At 49.8% G+C, this 17,210-nt stretch overlaps 1 protein-coding gene across 1 annotated transcript in view; it reads left to right on the top strand.

Annotated features, from left to right (window-relative positions):
• The window catches only part of LOC144112834 (uncharacterized), a 32,125-nt gene extending 31,468 nt beyond the window's left edge, over positions 1-657 (top strand). Inside the window, exon 19 of the mRNA XM_077645645.1 lies at positions 165-657. Within this exon, the coding sequence (XP_077501771.1) occupies positions 165-441 (277 nt within the window). The 3' untranslated portion in view covers positions 442-657. The remainder of the gene's footprint in view (positions 1-164) is intronic.
• Positions 658-17,210: the final 16,553 nt, after the last annotated feature.

The raw sequence follows: 17,210 nt of genomic DNA, 5'->3' as shown, positions 1-17,210 counted from the left end.
TGAGAAAGTTAACAAAAACAGCCACTGCATGTTTCGCAAATCCAACCTGCGAATTTACAGCTTTTCTAAAGCACCCTTACTCACAGTGCATCGATATTTGTATTCACCGCAGTATCCCGAAATACGTTAATTGCATTCCGCCAACCTGTTGGCTGTCCCCCCAGGATTTACATCAACCGGGAAGACGAAGAATTCTTCCAAATCCTGCTGCGCTACGAGGACATCCTGACGAAGATCATGAAGGACTGGTGTGGCGTTCAGGACATCCAGTGCGATCTCAAGACGGACAGCATGGACGAGTGGTTTCTCCAGCTAATGGTCACCGGGAGCCGCTGGGCACTGGAGCGCCTCAAGGAGATCGTTGTCTACCCGTCTTTCCGCGAGGTGCTGTTGCTCGCATTCGAGCGGGAGAAGAACGCCATCGCTGGAACACTACAGTGATTACCTTAATGCTTTTACTTTAATTTATGCTTTTACTTTAAGCTGAGGCTTTCCACAGGCAGAAGAATTTTTCTGTAAGGTGTCTAGGTTGGCAGCCCCCTAGCTAGGCATTGACTGGTTGGGGAAGCTTCTTGAAAGCAGCAGACTTTCCCACTGTCCCTTTGGATTTGATTTTACTGTTGCTTTTTTTTGCTGTGCTGCTGCATGGGTTTCTGTTGTGTGAAGGCATGCGGGTTGTTGATGGATGCATGGTTCTTGTAGAGGGTGGAGTAGGGAGGTCTTTGGCACTTCTTGAGGCTTCACATAGAGAAAATTTCTTGTCTTCACACAGATAACGCTTCCCTTAGTGCTATTTTAGCAATTTTTTTTTACTTCGCAATGCCAACTTCCTGGAAACGCCAATAAATGGCTACAGCGACACGGCATGTGTCCTTTCCACAGGCTTTTTTAAAAATCTGAGCATAGTGACAGAATCCTTCGCATGATTGAGTATCTTGGATCATCCACCGGTCACCCAGGATGCAGTGAATGTGTTAAAGCATCATTTTGGGAGTTTTCTCTAATTCTATAGCCAATATATTAGCATATAAAATTTATTTATCTATTTATTTATTTATTTCAATACCTTCAAGGGCCCTGGGGGCATTACAGAAGGAGTGGAGTGCATTAATAATATATTTATAATCATAACACAGGAATTTCACCAATTCAGCGGCAATACAGGAATTGCGGCAAAACAGCGGCAATTTTATTTCAAGTTTATTTCATAGTTTGCAGTGACAATTTATACTGTTGAAATGTATAGCACTAGTAAGTTGCATTTTCCCTTTCTCGAGTGGACTGCTGATGTGCCTTCCAGAGGAGAATGCCGAAGCGTACTGCAAAGAAAGTGAGCAGCAGGAGGGATACCCAGCGTGGATCATTGGGGATGTGGTTGAAGGGGAGCGGGTAGCAAGGCTGACGGACTCTGGACACGTGCTCGAAGTGCCTTCAGCCGAAAAGGAGTCCGAGCTGTGGCAACACAGGCTTGGGAATAGGGGACAGGGAAAGAATTGGTTGTGAAGGTTTCCAGCCTTGCAAGGAGTTCTGAATGAGTGACCTATGAAGCTTGTACTGATGGGGTACCTTACGGCTGTCATATGCGACTACGAATGCCACATACACGAGTGCTGACAGCTTTGCTCTTATGCTGCATGCCACTGGAATGAACATGAGCTAAATGGGCTCCAAACAAACATTTTTTGTTGTGTTTGTAATACTTTATGTACTTTATGAGCACACCGATATTTTCGTTAGTCATGAAACATAGTCTTGTACAAATGTTCGTTATGTAAAATATTTGCCCCTTATTTCATATAGTGGTGTTGGTTTGTTCAGTTAAGAGTCTGGCTGTTCCCTGGAGAGACGTTTATGAATCTGCACTGACCAAAGATAACGGTGGTGTGGAGGATGGTTTGTCTCCCGTGGGCATCCCCCACAGTCTGCCATTGCTTAAGCCTGTTCAGACATTCACCATGCATTGGGAATAAAAATATTTTGCAAGCGTTCTGGCTCTTGTCTGTGCTGAGATAGTGGGTGAGCACACTCAAGCTTTATTCATGAGTATCATAAAGAGCAGAGATTACTTAGCACCATTATGGAAAAGTTGCCCAAAGTTGCTGTTAAGTGGAAGCCCACAGAGCCGATGGGACTCCCCCCCCCCCGCACCTGTTACCAGGAGCGGTCATGCCCGGGGGGGGGGGAATCGAGGAATGTACGTCGAGGTGTGACGCCCGCTTAGGGTGAGAGCTGCGCATTCCACTGGGCTCGCGACAGCCCACGGGGAATCGAGGAATGTACGTCGAGGCGTGACGCCCGCTTAGGGTGAGAGCTGCACATTCCACTGGGCTCGCGACAGCCCACGGGGACAATGCCCCCCCCCGCACCTGCTACTAGGAGTGATCATGCCCGGGGCGGGCCCTGGGCTCCACCCACTAGTACATACGATGCAATTGCTTTGCTATTGGTCTAAATTGGGCGAGAGCTAGATTACTCAAGCTCCGCCCAATTATCGAAGGGGTTAAAACCCGCGGAAAACGACGAGCGCGCCGAGTCTCAAGCTCGGCCGTTTTTAACAGCCTTTTTTTAAACAGCCTTTTTTAAAACTGCCCTTTTTTTAAACTGCCTTTTACTCACCTGCCTTTTTATGTCAGTGCCATCTTTAATAAATAAGTTTTGTTCTAAGAAGCTGGAATTGCTGCCCCAACCGGCAACGTGTCGCCGGACGAAGACCTGAAGTACTCTTCGTACCGCTAAAAGACGTCCCCATCCGAAGGAGAGCAGGGAAGTTTAACTGTTGCACTGAAGAGGAATCTGAACTCATCTTTTCACTGCGGGAACTCTATCTACACATTCCGGGCATTCTTAGAAACGTCAATTTATTGTCCTGTGCTGCCGATTACCCTAATTAAATCGAATTAAACGTACTGGCTCCCGCCTTTTTTTTTAACCCAACGTGGTAGGGAGGAGGAGTCAACCAAATCATCAGTGAGTCCCTCGGCGGCTTGCCTCGCTGCCATCGGCAGAGTGATATGTAAATCAGAGTTCACGTGTATTTTTATTTCCGTGGGCCTAATTTATGGCTATATTGTCTGACGTAAACTGTTTATTCACAGAAACATAAAAACAATAAAAGCGAAAGCGAGCTGCCACTGGACTCGCTCAAAGGCACTCCACAGGTTGGTTGACTCCGCCTACCTAGCACGTTCAGTTCAATAAAAGGGGGGAGGGAGCCGGGACGCTTAATCCGATATATTTCTAATAATGCCCGAGATGTGTAGATAGAGTTCCTTCAGTAAAAAGACAAGTTCAGATTCTTCTATAGTGCACCTTTAATTACTGTTAAGGCCTAATTTTCTCGTTTTGTCGCGAATCACATAAACAGCACATTGCAAAAAATTGCTCCCAGGAATAATGTTGTAAAAAGGAGCACTAAGGAGCTTGTCACTTATCATTTCCAAAATTTAGCACTCGCGAAATATTCAGGTATTGCGACTTTACCTGAATTTGTCAAATATTAAGCTTGAAAAAAATTGACTTGTTTACTGTATCTCATTTCGGAACATGAACATGGTGCTTGGTCCAGTGTCTACTTTGGGCACTGCGCATGTCAACAGTGCATATAGCACTCCGGCACATTCCTGCGTGGTGGACGTAAATGCTAAGCGATGCAACATGCTGTAACAAGGCTGATGCAAACCAACCTGCACATGATACTGCCATCAGAGTATCAATGGCAACTACTGTTGCAAGTATAATAAATACCGTTGAAGGTTTCCATGTCCGTATTATCTGACCACTGCAGCAGAGTTTGAGAGTTATATCCCAGCTGCAATAACCATATTTCAAATAAGGCAAAAATAAATTCAAGAACTGAGGGGGCACTCAAGCCTCGCCCTAAGGGTATAATGCGCAAGCTAATGGATCAATTCTCCATATGTACAAAACTGGGCATCCTGTACTTAGCATTCATAGAACCCTGGGAGTCCTCATACCGCTCCTGGCGCAGTGGGGCAGCGGTTACGAAATGCGCCACTAACCTGTGAAGGCCGATGCTGCCACTGGTGGGACATGTGCGATCCAGGTTGCTCTTCTCAGCAGCCTCTCTCAACCAATCATTAATATAACTGCCACGGTGGGCAGTTAGCGCATAGTCCTGTGGGCACGTTGTGATGCCACCACAAGGTGACATTACTTAGCTGGCCCATCTACCTTCTAGGTTGCTTCTCTGGGGACTTTTCGCTTCCTGTGACCGACGCCAAATGTTCTGCCACATGAACTCCCTAAAGCTATCGCATTAAAATCACCTGTGTTCTTATTTCCACGCACACTGCAAAACCCTACATGGTCAAAAACAGTCTGGAGTACACCAATACAGCTTCCTCACAACCGACTGTCTATTCTGGGCGCATAAAAAGGCAGTGGCCAGTAGCCTTAGCCCATCTGCTAGCAGACCCTTCTCGTCTGCCGTCTGTGAAGAAAAGTCCTCTTTATTATAATGTGCGGGGTGTAAAATCTCTGTTCAACTCAGATAGCTTTCGCTGTATGAATCGTTTCTGGATACATTCAAACACGCCAGCATACTACAAAGACCGACATGCATCTTGGCTTCAATGTAAAACGTATATTTTACATCCACGTGAAATTCATTCAATCTGGGCCCACGAAGTAAGCGAGGCCCTATGCAGTGAAATGAATCCCTGCGCAGAGTGAACGCTTCTCGCAGTCGCTGAACCCAGCGATTGTCATGTGCCCTCTAGGCCTAACCGGAATCATCTAGGTGCTCGCCGTAGCAGCAGTCCTCCGGGACGTGGCGGTCGTTGACGACGACGCTGACTCGGGCAGGCTGAGGTTCGCCGATAGCCTCTTGATGGGCCGGTCCAGTTCCTTGAGCGCGTTGTGCGGCTGTCCCAGCAGCACATTGCGCTGGCCGCATTCGCCGTTGTAGTCGTCCATGTCAACGGTCACCACGGCGATACCGCACATACGCAATCGCTTGGCGAACAGCACCTGCGCGGTATTCGTCGAGCATTAACTGCCTAGCAGGCGTAAACACCACAAACCCGGAAGGCGTACCCGCCCGACGGCTCACTCTGGCCTCGGCTGCTGAGCCCAAGGTTGCGATCTTAAAACCCGGCCGCGTGGACCGCATTTAAATGAAGGTGAGAAATGCTAAACTGTCAGTGCACGTTAAAGATCCCCAGGTGGTCGAAATTATTCCGGAGCCCTCCACTATGGCATCTATTTCTTCCTTTCTTCTTTCACTCCCTCCTTTATCCGCGGTTCAGGCGTCCGCCGATGTATGAGATAGATGCTGCGCCATTTACTTTCCCCAAAAACCAAGTAAGGAAACGAAATGGTGCAGTACTTGTCTCACATATGGGCGGACACCTGAACCGCACTGCAATGACCCGCCGCGGTGGCCATGGTTAGAGCGCTCGACTACTGATCCGGAGTTCCCGGGTTCGAACCCGACCGCGGCGGCTGCGTTTTTATGGAGGAAAAACGCTAAGGCGCCCGTGTGCTGTGCGATGTCAGTGCACGTTAAAAATCTCCAGGCGGTCGAAATTATTCCGGAGCCCTCCACTACGGCACCTCTTTCTTCTTTCACTCCCTCCTCTATCCCTTCCCTTACGGCGCGGTTCGGGTGTCCAACGATATATAAGACAGATACTGCGCCACATCCTTCCCCCCAAAACCAATTATTATTATTATTGAACCGCACTGCAAGGGAAGGAATAAAAGAGGGAGTGAAAGAAGTGTGACGTTCCAGAAGAGCTGCTATCTCAGCAGGTGGAACGCCAGGTTAAAGCGCGCGCTCAACAGCGCCCATTCGCTGGAAACCAGTGACCGCCACAAAGCTACAGGCGCGGTATGCGAGATTTTGAAGAAATCGTATGCTTCGCTTGCCAGGGTCGCGGACACATCGCCAGGTTCTGCCAAAACGTGCGCCGTGGGGAGCCACAAAGAGAAGCAGGCGAGACACGCCCTAAGCAAGCCTACAGCGGGGCTCCAGATACCGAGACAAAAAACTAGATAGTCCTCCCCAGCCTGAGGAGCGTGGGGAGGGAGCAGTGGATGATGAGGTGGTGGTAGTTTGTGTGGCCGACGAGGCATGCCCTGTTGTGCGTTGCAAGTTAAATGGTTGTTGCATGGAATTGTTGATAGATACGGGGTCAAAGGTGACATTGCTTAAGGAGAGCAGTTTTAACACGCTTCGAAGGAAGGGGGACCGCGAGGTGTTGGAAGCGTCTGGTGGTATGGCAACCAAATTTGTAGGCATAACGGGGGATCCTCTTGGCATAAGTGGACTCTACCGGTTACACTTCTCTCTCGGCGGAATTGCATTGGAGCACCCCTGCTACGTATGCCCGGACACGGTGTCTCTGCCAAACGGAGTGTCAGGTATATTAGGGCAGGATTTTTTGAGAAAAGGGAAGGTAGTAGTCTCATTCTCTGAGGAAGAGGTTAATGCGGGCGGCTCAAAAGTTCCATTTTTGAACAGGAGAGGGGCTGAGATTCGCATTACCAATATTGACACCCGTCAAACAGTGGGATCATTGGAGAAGGTATATTCGCGGGTTGCCGTCAGGCTGGTCGATGAGGCAGTCGTCCTTCCTTGGTCGGAGCACATTTTGTACGCGTTTGTGCCTTCAGATGTAGAGAGCGGCGCCGTGGGAGTGCTTGAGCCGGTCGACTCTCTCAGCAATGGCCTGAAGGCAGCCGCGTGCCTCGTGACAGTTAATGACGCCCACAGAGTGCCCCTACGGGTGGTTAACTGTAGCCAGCAGCCACTGAGCCTTCCCAAGAACAAAACATTGGCTTTCTTCACTTCTGCGATAGAGAAACGTGAGCCCACCGATACGGTACTCGCAACTGTAGAGCATGCTAGTCCTTCGGCTGCTCCAAAGGTGTCGTTCGATCTTTCTCACGTAAAATTCAGGGAGAGGGAGGCTCTGGTTGGTTTGCTGAATGACTACTCGGAGGTATTCGCCGCGTCCAACCTGGATTTGGGCTGCTGTGGCGTTATAAAGCACAGGATAGAAACCGGCACTTCATCGCCCGTTTACCAGCGTGCGTACAGGATTCCTTACTCCCAACGTGAGGAGATGGAGCGGCAGGTGCAGGACCTGATTGATCGCGGCATTGTCGAACACTCAAAGTTACCCTGGGGAGCACCAGCACTATTGGTAGAAAAGCCAGATGGCTCGTATCGATTGGTAGTGGACTACCGCAAACTAAATGCCGTAACTCGCATCGATCCATACCCCATCCCCAATATACAGGAGACGCTTTCTCAGCTGGGCTCTGCCAGGTACTTCACGGTAGTGGACATGGCGGCGGGATTCTGGCAGATAGCAATGGATCCGGCAGATGCCGAGAAAACGGCATTCAACACGCCCTCAGGGCACTATGAATGGAAAAGAATGCCGATGGGTCTGGCCAACAGCCCTGCTGTCTGGCAGAGAACCGCTGATGTTATCCTGGCAGGTCTTCTGGGGAGGCTGTGCTTCGTGTATATGGATGACATAATCATATACAGTGACAGTTTTGAGAACCATTTGCGCGATATTGAGCAGGTTTTGGTGCGACTAAGAGGAGCGGGTCTCAAGCTGAAGCCCTCTAAGTGCCAATTCCTCAAAAACGAGGTGAAATACCTCGGGCACGTTGTTTCAGCTGACGGCGTGCGACCGGACCCTGAGAAACTAAGGTGTGTCTCGGATTTTCCCTCCCCGACTAGCGTCCGCCAGGTCCGGCAGTTTCTCGGCCTGATTGGTTACTACCGAAGGCACATAGAGGAGTTCGCCAAGCTCGCTAAGCCGCTCACCGCCTTAACAGCCAAAAATGTCGCCTTTCGCTGGGACGAAAACGCGGAGGATGCTTTTGGGGCCCTGAAAAGGAAGCTAATGAGTGAACCGCTGTTGCGCCACCCGGATTTTAATTTGCCCTTCGTTATGGCCACAGATGCGTCAAAGTTCGCAGTTGGTGCCGTGCTATCTCAGGTTATCGAGGGCAAAGAACATCCCGTTGCTTTTGCTAGCCGACAGCTGAGCCCCACAGAGCAAAAGTACGGAGCTACGGAAAGGGAGTCCCTCGCCGTTGTCTGGGCAGTAAAGCACTTCAGATGCTACCTTTACGGCCGCAAATTCAAGCTAGTCACGGACTGCCATCCTCTGAAATGGGTGATGAGTGTCAGGGACCCTAGCTCGCGACTCGCTAGATGGAATCTACACCTGCAGGAATACTGCTTTGAAGTTGAGCACAAGTCAGGAAAGACACATCTGAATGCTGATGCACTCAGCCGCACAGCTGCCGTGGCAGCTATAGATGAGTTTGTCCCCGTAGTCGACCCCGCTGAATTACGCACAGAGCAGTGCAAAGATCCTGACCTGAAGCGAATAATCGAAAGCTTAGAGGGCACACCGTCTCACCCCGAACAGCTAGGTTATTTCATTGGCAAAGACGGCACCCTGTGTCGGCGCACGAGGCCAACCAGGAAAGGGAGACCAGAGAAAACCGCTTGGGAGAGAGTCGTCATACCTCGGTCGTGGACAGAAAGGGTTCTTCGCGCGTTTCACGATGCGCCATGCGCCGGTCATTTTGGTGTAGCGAAGACACGCAGGCGTGTGGAGCGTTTGTACTTTTGGAGTGGCATGCGACAGGATGTTAGAGACTACTGTGCGAAGTGTCATTCCTGTCTCGAAAGAAAAACACCCAAGGGACGAAGACCAGCTCCAATTCAGCCGTTCCCTGAGGTTTCGGCTCCCTTCGAGCGGACAGGTATGGACATAATGGGCCCATTGCCCACGACCACTTCCGGAAACAAGTACATTTTAGTATTTGTCGATCACCTTTCAAAATACGCGGAAGCGGTAGCACCCCCAGATCAGAAGGCAGACACGGTTGCAAGAGCATTTGTCGAACAGATCGTGCTCCGACATGGACCCCCGGGGCAACTCTTGACAGATCGGGGAACGAACTTCGTGTCGCAGCTAATGAGGAGAGTTTGCCAGCTGCTTAAGATCGCTAAGAAGCAGACAACACCGTACCATCCGGATTGCAACGGCGCGGTGGAGCGACTGAACCAAACCGTGGCCGGGTTCCTGTCGCATTTTGTTTCGCGCGACCAGCGGGACTGGGACTTGTGGCTCCCGTATGCAATGTTTGCCTACAATTCCGCAGCACACGAGAGCACGGGCGAATCGCCATTCTTTCTTCTCTACGGCCGAGACCCGGACCAGCCTAGTGAAGTGCCAGAGGGCCCCCGTCGTGTCCCATACGCTTCACTGGACGACTATAAGGTTGAGCTAGAATCGCGCTTGCAAGTGGCGAGGGACATCGCAAAGGAGGCCTTAAAGAAAGCGGCGAAGCGCAGGAAGGAGGTGCACGATCGCAGTGCTAGAGACGCGCCGTTTGATGTGGGGGACAGCGTGTACATTGAAAACTGCCAAAGGCAGATTGGGCTAGCTTTCCCCGGTAAACTTCAGAGTCCGAGACGTGAACCGGCGCTTGATAAGGATACACGCAAATCGCCTCAAGTCGGCACCGGTTCAGTATTCACGAAATGAGGAAAGGGAAAGCGCGGATTTTGATGGGGACAGAAGTGAAGCGGAGCGCGCAGATAGTTCGCAAGAAACGCCCTCTCCTGCATTTGTTCGGCAGGCGCCAGAGGTGACGGCCGGAATGCCACCGGATTTACTTCATGCATTGCTAGAAGAAGAAGCGCGCGAGGTTGCCGCGCAGATAACGCCAGGAGAGGCTCCTGCCACGAGCCCTCGTGAGTCCCAAAGCAGACAAAGGGTCACAGACTTACTTAGTATGACTCATGAAGGCCGATATCCGCTGCGAAATCGGAAAGCTAAGTCGGACTAATGGCGTAAACAGAGCGGAGTTGTGAACTGGTTAGAATTGTGTAATGCCGCAGCTCATAACATTGCTATGTGCTTATGTGCTAAGTTATAGGAGTTGGTAGTTAAACCTTTCTGTCATTAAGTAACACCTTCACAGGAGAGCATGCGGAGCGCAGGCAGAACCTGCCCTACTTCCTTTTGTTATCTATATTTTTGTCTGTGCCGTGATCGTGCTAGAAGTGGGAGCTCCTTTGTAACTGTGGTAAATTTATTTCGCCCAGTTTGGACTAGAAAGGAGAGGCTTGGGTGCTGAGTTTCATGTTTATTTGTAAAAGAAGATCAGTGCTGCCCCTGGAGAGGCCAGTTATGACAGCGGAGGCATATGATGTTGTGCAGTGGTGTTGAGTGCAGCGAAAAGTGTTTTGTCGGACGCACTGTGCGAGGCGATTCAGAAAGACAAGGGGAGCTGCATGGACTCAAATGTTCGGAGAACATTCTTCTGGAGGGTGAGCGAGTGTGACGTTCCTTGTGTGTGCTACGAGCGTCCGCGTTCGACGGCGCGGCGTAGACGGAGCCCCCAGTGGCGGCGAAAGCACAACCGGACCCCCTTTCATGTTTCTACTGTATATGGCTGCAAGCAACTTGAGTGAGATTGCTTTTGGGCCTGCCGCCGTGGACCGCACGGAGACGACCCAGATGACAGCGGCATCATCAATTACCGAGCCATACTCGTTGAGAGTGACGACCAGAACGAAGGGGTTTAAGCCCAACCGGACCCCCTTTCCATAGTGTCGGCACGAGACGAACGCCGCCGCCGCCGCCGCCGCGGGGAGACGGGCGTTATCTTCCCCAATTGCCGTGGCCGTTCCAGGGGGGCCTCGTTTCGGCGGGCATGGCCCCGTGGCAAGACGGCGGGCATCATCAATCAACCCTCCTGAGCACATCCCAGGACAAGGGACCACTTTCCCGACCTTTTAGTGACCTCGCGTTCCGGCCTTGAGGGGCGAGTGTCATTTGATGGAGAACGGAGGCCGGTGACCCGCGGGAACCGACAGCGGGCCAGAGCGCGCCTTACCACAGCTGACGCTATGCGCTACCTCGACGACAACCTTCTTTCCCTCGGACTCAACACGTGAGGGGGGCGAGACCATAAGTGCGGTGGTGTGTTTGTGCGCCCAAGTGAAAGCCCTAGCTCCCCCCCCACTCCGGCGTGGGCGTCCTCACCCTAGGGAGTGTGGGGATAAGAGGATATAAAAGTCGACAAGGAGTACCGAAGAAGCACGCTCAGGACGACATCGTTCGCCAAGGGGGCCTTCAGCGCCGAAGCCCGACGGCGTGCAGCTTCTGCCAGCAACCGTTCGAGATCAACTCCGGAGCCCCTCCATCGTGCCCATGAAGTCGTCGGCACGTAAGCTCGGACGCCCCAGCCTCTGAATCTTAATCATGTATAATTATTGAATATATCTGTTTGTTTAAACTGAGCCATACGGTGTCTCATTGCCTCTCCGTCCCGTGTGGACCTGCGCATTATGGGGGGTCATCACAGAAGAAAGGAACAAAAAGGTGCGGGTTCGAACCCGACCGCGGCGGCTGCGTTTTTATGGAGGAAAAACGCTAAGGCGCCCGTGTGCTGTGCGATGTCAGTACACGTTAAAGATCCCCAGGTGGTCGAAATTATTCCGGAGCCCTCCACTACGGCACTTCTTTCACTCCCTCCTTTATCTCTTCCCTTACGGCGCGGTTCAGGTGTCCAACGATATATGAGACAGATACTGCGCCATTTCCTTTCACCCAAAACCAATTTTTATTATTAAAAAGGTGCCGTAGTGGAGGGCTCTGGAATAATTTCGACCACCTGGGGACCTTTAACGTGCACCGAAATCGCACAGCACACGGGTGCCTTTGCGTCTCGCCTCCATCGAAACGCGGCAGCAGCGGTCGGGATCGGACCTGAGAACTCCGGATCAGTAGCCAAGCGCCCTAACCACTGAGCGATGCATCGCGGCGGGGCAAACAAGATGTCAGTGTGCGTTAAAGATCCCAGGTGGTAGAAAATATTCCGGAGCCCTCCACCTTTTTCTTCCTTTCCTCTGTCAGCCCCCTCCTTTCATGTTAAAAATCCCAGGTGGTGGTAATTATTCCGGAGCCCTCCACTACGGCACCTCTCCCTTCCTTTCTTCTGTCAGTCCCTCCTTTATCGCTTCTCTTACGGCGCGGTTCAGGCAAGATAACCGCCGGTCCTTAAGGGTAACGGTGTGGATTCGAAGAGAAAGTAAGCGTAGCAGAGGGCGCCAGAAGGTTAGGTGGGGAGATGAGTAAGAATTTTGCAGGCAAAGGGTGGATGCAGCTGGCAAAGGGCAGGGTTAATTGGAGAGACATGGAAGATGCCTTTGCCCTGCAATGGGTGTAGTCAGGCTGATGATGATGATGAATAAATTTTTCCGCCTTTGCCTTCTGTAGGCTTCTTGCTGTCAGCTCGATGACATTTATTCGGGCGCTCATTGATTGCCTGGTTTACTCGATATATTTTTTTCGGACAAAAAGTATGGTGGGGCAGCCAGAAAAAGAATGTAAACCAATATGCCCCTGCCTGTGCCACTAAGTATAACAGGACAAGAGGCGTATTGAAGCATGTCGATAACATTAGATGATGCGCAGTTAAAGCTTGCCTTTATACCGAACCTGAAGTCGCCTGTCGCGTCTCTAACAGTAACGCCGCTTTTTAAATGATTTCATCTGTCTTACTATGAGGACACTTCTGCATGCCACGAAACGAGAGAATTGCACTAAAAGCTATCGCTGCAAAATCGCATTCTGAGCCCCTTTGCACAAGTACTCATCTATCAATATACGCCAACATGATCCAGCAGTACTGTTATTTTCATGATATTTGTTGACATTAATAGCCGTTGTAATCATCGAGATCATCGCTTTGTCTGCTTCCCGGAAAAGCTGCTCCCGGTAGCTCGCGGCGTGTGGCAAAGGCGGACACTTGTTTCCCTTGTCCTCTCCGTGTCTTCTCCCTTGGTTGTGTTCGGCATGAGCTTAGAAGGAATGTTACGGACATGCACCACGCATTAGGTATGTAAGAGACTGTATACTTGGTTCCTACTGGCGGGGCTAGGGCATCGGCGCTCGAGCCGAACGCCAGGTTTGAAATGTATTCAATCTAAACGGCGAATTGCAGCAGAAACCGGCGCGGGCGCGAGAAAGCGGCGGAGAGGTAATGGTGGCGATGTGGCGCCGGTACCGACACAGCCTTTGTCCAAATTTTAGAGCACATGGGGACTCCTTTTAATCTTTGTACAGGGGCTTTTGTAGCGTCTGTGTAGGTCCGAATATTCAGAAGAGTGAGGTCTAGAATTACTATTCTCTCCACGAGGCCTGTTGATTTACAACAATCCACACTTTATGCATCAAAAGAGAGCTTCCTTAGCTGTAAACAGTGCACACAGAGTATACTTTATCTCTGAAATTTATATCATTGCAGCTGGATCCAATTGACGCCATTTACTCTCCACATTTTTGTGTGTCGACAGCAGCCACTTGAAAGATGACTGGTGCGAGCGTTACCAGGACATAAGTCCTAAGGTGCGCATGGTTTTTGATTTTCCCAGATATTGTGGCGCTTCAATTTTCAACACTTTTTTCCGTCAAACGATCACAGGGTAGACGCAGGTGCCCGCGATTAAAACGGCTTGCCTCCGTTCGTAACCCCCTCTCCTCAGACAGCCCCTTACAGTGCTGCTGTCGTCTTCATTGCGGGAACTCTCATGTGAGCTAGTGTCCTTTAAAGCATTGGGTCGTGCATGGCGATATATGCGCACAGGCGTGTTCCATGCGAGAAATGCTGCATTTGCTTAGATAATCTATAGAGACTCCCGCTCGGACTCTACCCTGCTTCACTGCAGCAGCGTCGGTTCACTGTTCACTGAGAAGCTGTAGCTGCCAGGAAGCAGTGGCACGGCTTATCATCAGGGCCGCATTGCGCGCGTATTTTTTGTAATGTAAAAAAATGCTTAAACTCGTGTGCGACATTTATCAGCGCTCTTCCTTTTCTATTCATGTCATTATCAGAAATTCTCATTGAAGATTACTATCGCTGGAAGCCTGCATACTTCTCGGACGAAACATGGCGTAAACTCCCGGATGACGTCAAGAAGCGCTACGGTGGGAACGTCGAAAAAGATGGATCAATAAAGGAAAGGAAAGTTTGTACTCATTTTATAAGTTAAATCATATTAATTATAATTTCTCATCGCTTCTAGAACCTTAGTTGGGTTTGACTGATTTGTCGAGAGCTGTATCATCATTGTAATATTTGTCAAATCAGGCGTGCAGTGAAAGCATCATTGTTATTCTGGGGTAGTTGAATAGCATTGTGTTTCTAGCACGCCAAAACAGAAACTGGAGAATAGTTGGCTGCGTTTATACTTCTTGAAATGCGTGCTTTTTGGTTTTGTGTGCTTTTGCCTACAGGAAGCCTAGTTGTGGCACTCGGCTTGGAGATGCTATGTGACCAGGCACTGTATGCTCCGAAATCTTATGCCACAAAAGAGTGCGATGAGATCCGGCGACTTGAGTTGCAAACGCTGGCTGTGGCTCGGTGGCTCGGCATCCTGTCTGCTAAGGTTGTGAGCAGGAGGAAACGTTTCTCCGTCATCATTTCTGCCAGAGAGGAAAGCGGTGCAGTAGGAAGCACTGGGGAAGGCCCGAAGCGGAGGCGGGAGCAAGAGGTAGCGAAAGAGGGGGATTGGGGGATTCGACATGCTCGAAACGGGAGTAATAGAGTGACTCTCCGCTTAATATGTGGTCCCGGGTTCGTACCCTGGACAAGGACGAATTTTTCTTCAACCGCGAAGTTCCTGAGAAAGCTGTATAGCTAACCTTTGTAGTCGTATGGCTGCGTATGGGTGAATGCCAGTGAGTAATGTACCCTTATTACAAATATACTCCACCTTGGGGAAACATCTCAGCAGGTATACGTGTAAGTTGTTAATCAGAATCTATGCTGGAAGTTTCGAATGGGAAGCATGCATAGCGAACACGTCTAAAACTGGCGCCTCCAGCGCTGGTGCGGATTTTGTGGTTTCGGACATCAGTATTTCCGCTCCTGCGACACGTCGTGTCCAAGTGCCGTAAGGCGAAGCTATAATTCTGCCTTGGCGCTCCGACCCAGTGACACTCAGCCGTCGCAGAATTCTTAGTAATTAGGAAATTGACACTGCCGGATGGACCTTGTAGGCAACGTGCTAAAAAAAATAGAGGGACACTAAAGCTATGCCTTAAGGGTATGACGTACGCCACAGCGTTAATGGTTATTTGCTCCATTCTTTCGTAATTAACGTCTCTTTCTAATCACATATAGTCATTAGCATACTTAGGCAGGCACACTAGAACAAGTGAAACACAAGAAGACACTCGAACCCTTCCCTTAACCAAGTAAAAACGAAAGTGCCTCTTTGGCCTAGGGATAGCGTATCTGACTTGCAACCCATGGCTCATGGCTTTGATTTCCAGTATATTGCAGCAGTTTATTTAAACCATAGTTAATTTACATTCCTACGTGTTATGATGACATTTCAGGCATGCTAATACCTCATATAGTTAAATATAAATATGGTTTTGGTCGTTTTCATTCCACGGGTGAACGTGTGACCTTCAGAACGCTGCAGACCAATCCTTAATTAGTGCGACAACGCGCACGGCTTTTCTTCTGAACGTCTGCTTTGCACTGTCGCATTAGCTCTGATTTCCTTTCTTTCTGCTTTTTTCTCAGTTCCATTCAAAGTAACTTCATGGTGTACAAACAACGAGCCATTTGGCAAGTACAGTATTAAATAATATGCTTATGAGGAGAAGGATATGAACAGGTAGTTTCACCGCCTTAAAGACAGAAATGCATTCATATTCAGCTTAGAAAGAAAGTAGAGTGACACTCCGTCCAAAGTCACTTGAAGAGAGAACTCACCTTTCGGGGCACACTTAGCATCTTCAGGTTTGACGGGATGGGGTGCGCGAGGCGCTATTCGGAGCTTCGTGGTGTACGGTGATGGAAGACAGCCTGCAGATTTGTTTACCTTGCCTGGCGTGTTTGCATACTCCAAGGCTCTTAAATCTATCGCACCAGTGGGGTTGGCCTTTGAGTTAGCGACCCTCGAATTCTCAAAATCGGCTGGATGATCCCGGAATGCTGCACGAGAGCACAGAGAAAGAAATTCGGCATTAGTGCATGTTGGCCGAGGCTTGAATCTCCCGAGGTTTTAAAATGACGCGTGACAAACCTGCATTCCCTGCTCTTGAAGCAGGCGCCCCGGCATTTCACTGCTGCCTTTGACATAAGGAACAGTGATGCGGCTTGGTTTGGAGGCTGGGTAGTTTGCTCTCTTTTCAGCTTGCAGTTAAGGCGTCAGACACCCATAGTGATAAGTTCGTGTTGTCGTTTCGGCAGAGATCACCCAAGATGCTTCCTCTCTCTAGCTTTGGTTCCATTTGTGAGAAGCATTTTTTTCTTAGCTTTCGTCAGCGGAATGAGGCCTTGGTTGCTTTGTGTGTTGTCGAATATTTTGATCGCTATTTCAGAAAGTACTCAGAATAAGTGGGTTTGCTTTAAACAGGGAATGCCAATTATGGTCCTCTTCACTGCAATTGCCTGTCAAGAAAACAATCAGTTGATTGCCTCATATCGCAGGGTGAGCTTCGTGTCTGGTTTTTATAAGTATACAAGAATGTCTTCTCCTGCGGAGTTCTTTAGGATGCACGGTATAACGTGGGTAGATTCGTGAAACAGCCGACACTGGGCCCCCTTCATTTTTAATATGCTGCCGCGCTTCAGATAGACCAGCTTGCGGGCCCACACAAGTGTAATATCGCATTAAGTAGCAGGCCAATACATAACTCGCCTCTGTTGTTTAAAGAAGCACCCGATGCATTTCTTCTCTTTCTTTCCTAAATATTTTGGCTGTTCTGGCCCGTTTGCTTTCATAAGCAACTACCCACAGACCCTTCCTGAGAAAACGGACGCACTTCCCGAAAGAATATTTGTGTCAGCGGTCGGGCCACACCAACAGTCGATTCGAGAACCTCTATAAGGGTTACGCTCCAGCGGCCAAATTAGGTAAGCATGCTCTTGCTTTATGAAACCCTTTTTACAGCGAAAGCTGTAATAGCTTTGTTATAAGCCATTTAGGGGGTACAACGGCAGCCGTAGAGCGTAACGTTATGCGGGCAGCTTTTTGAATATGTGCAGTCTTCGTTGTCTCCTCGTTGTATTAGTTTGTCTGTAAGTAGCGTTGGAGCGCGTGTGTGCGGTGTTTCTTGCATGCGCACGAAGCCGCGTTCGCTCGTGTATCTGCTCGCGTTTTATCTCTGGCGGAGCCT

Source organism: Amblyomma americanum, chromosome 1 (genome assembly GCF_052857255.1).
Source record: "Amblyomma americanum isolate KBUSLIRL-KWMA chromosome 1, ASM5285725v1, whole genome shotgun sequence".
NCBI lineage: Eukaryota > Metazoa > Arthropoda > Arachnida > Ixodida > Ixodidae > Amblyomma > Amblyomma americanum.
The sequence above is the reverse complement of the archived record's forward strand: the minus strand, read 5'-3'. Positions and strand labels throughout refer to the sequence as shown.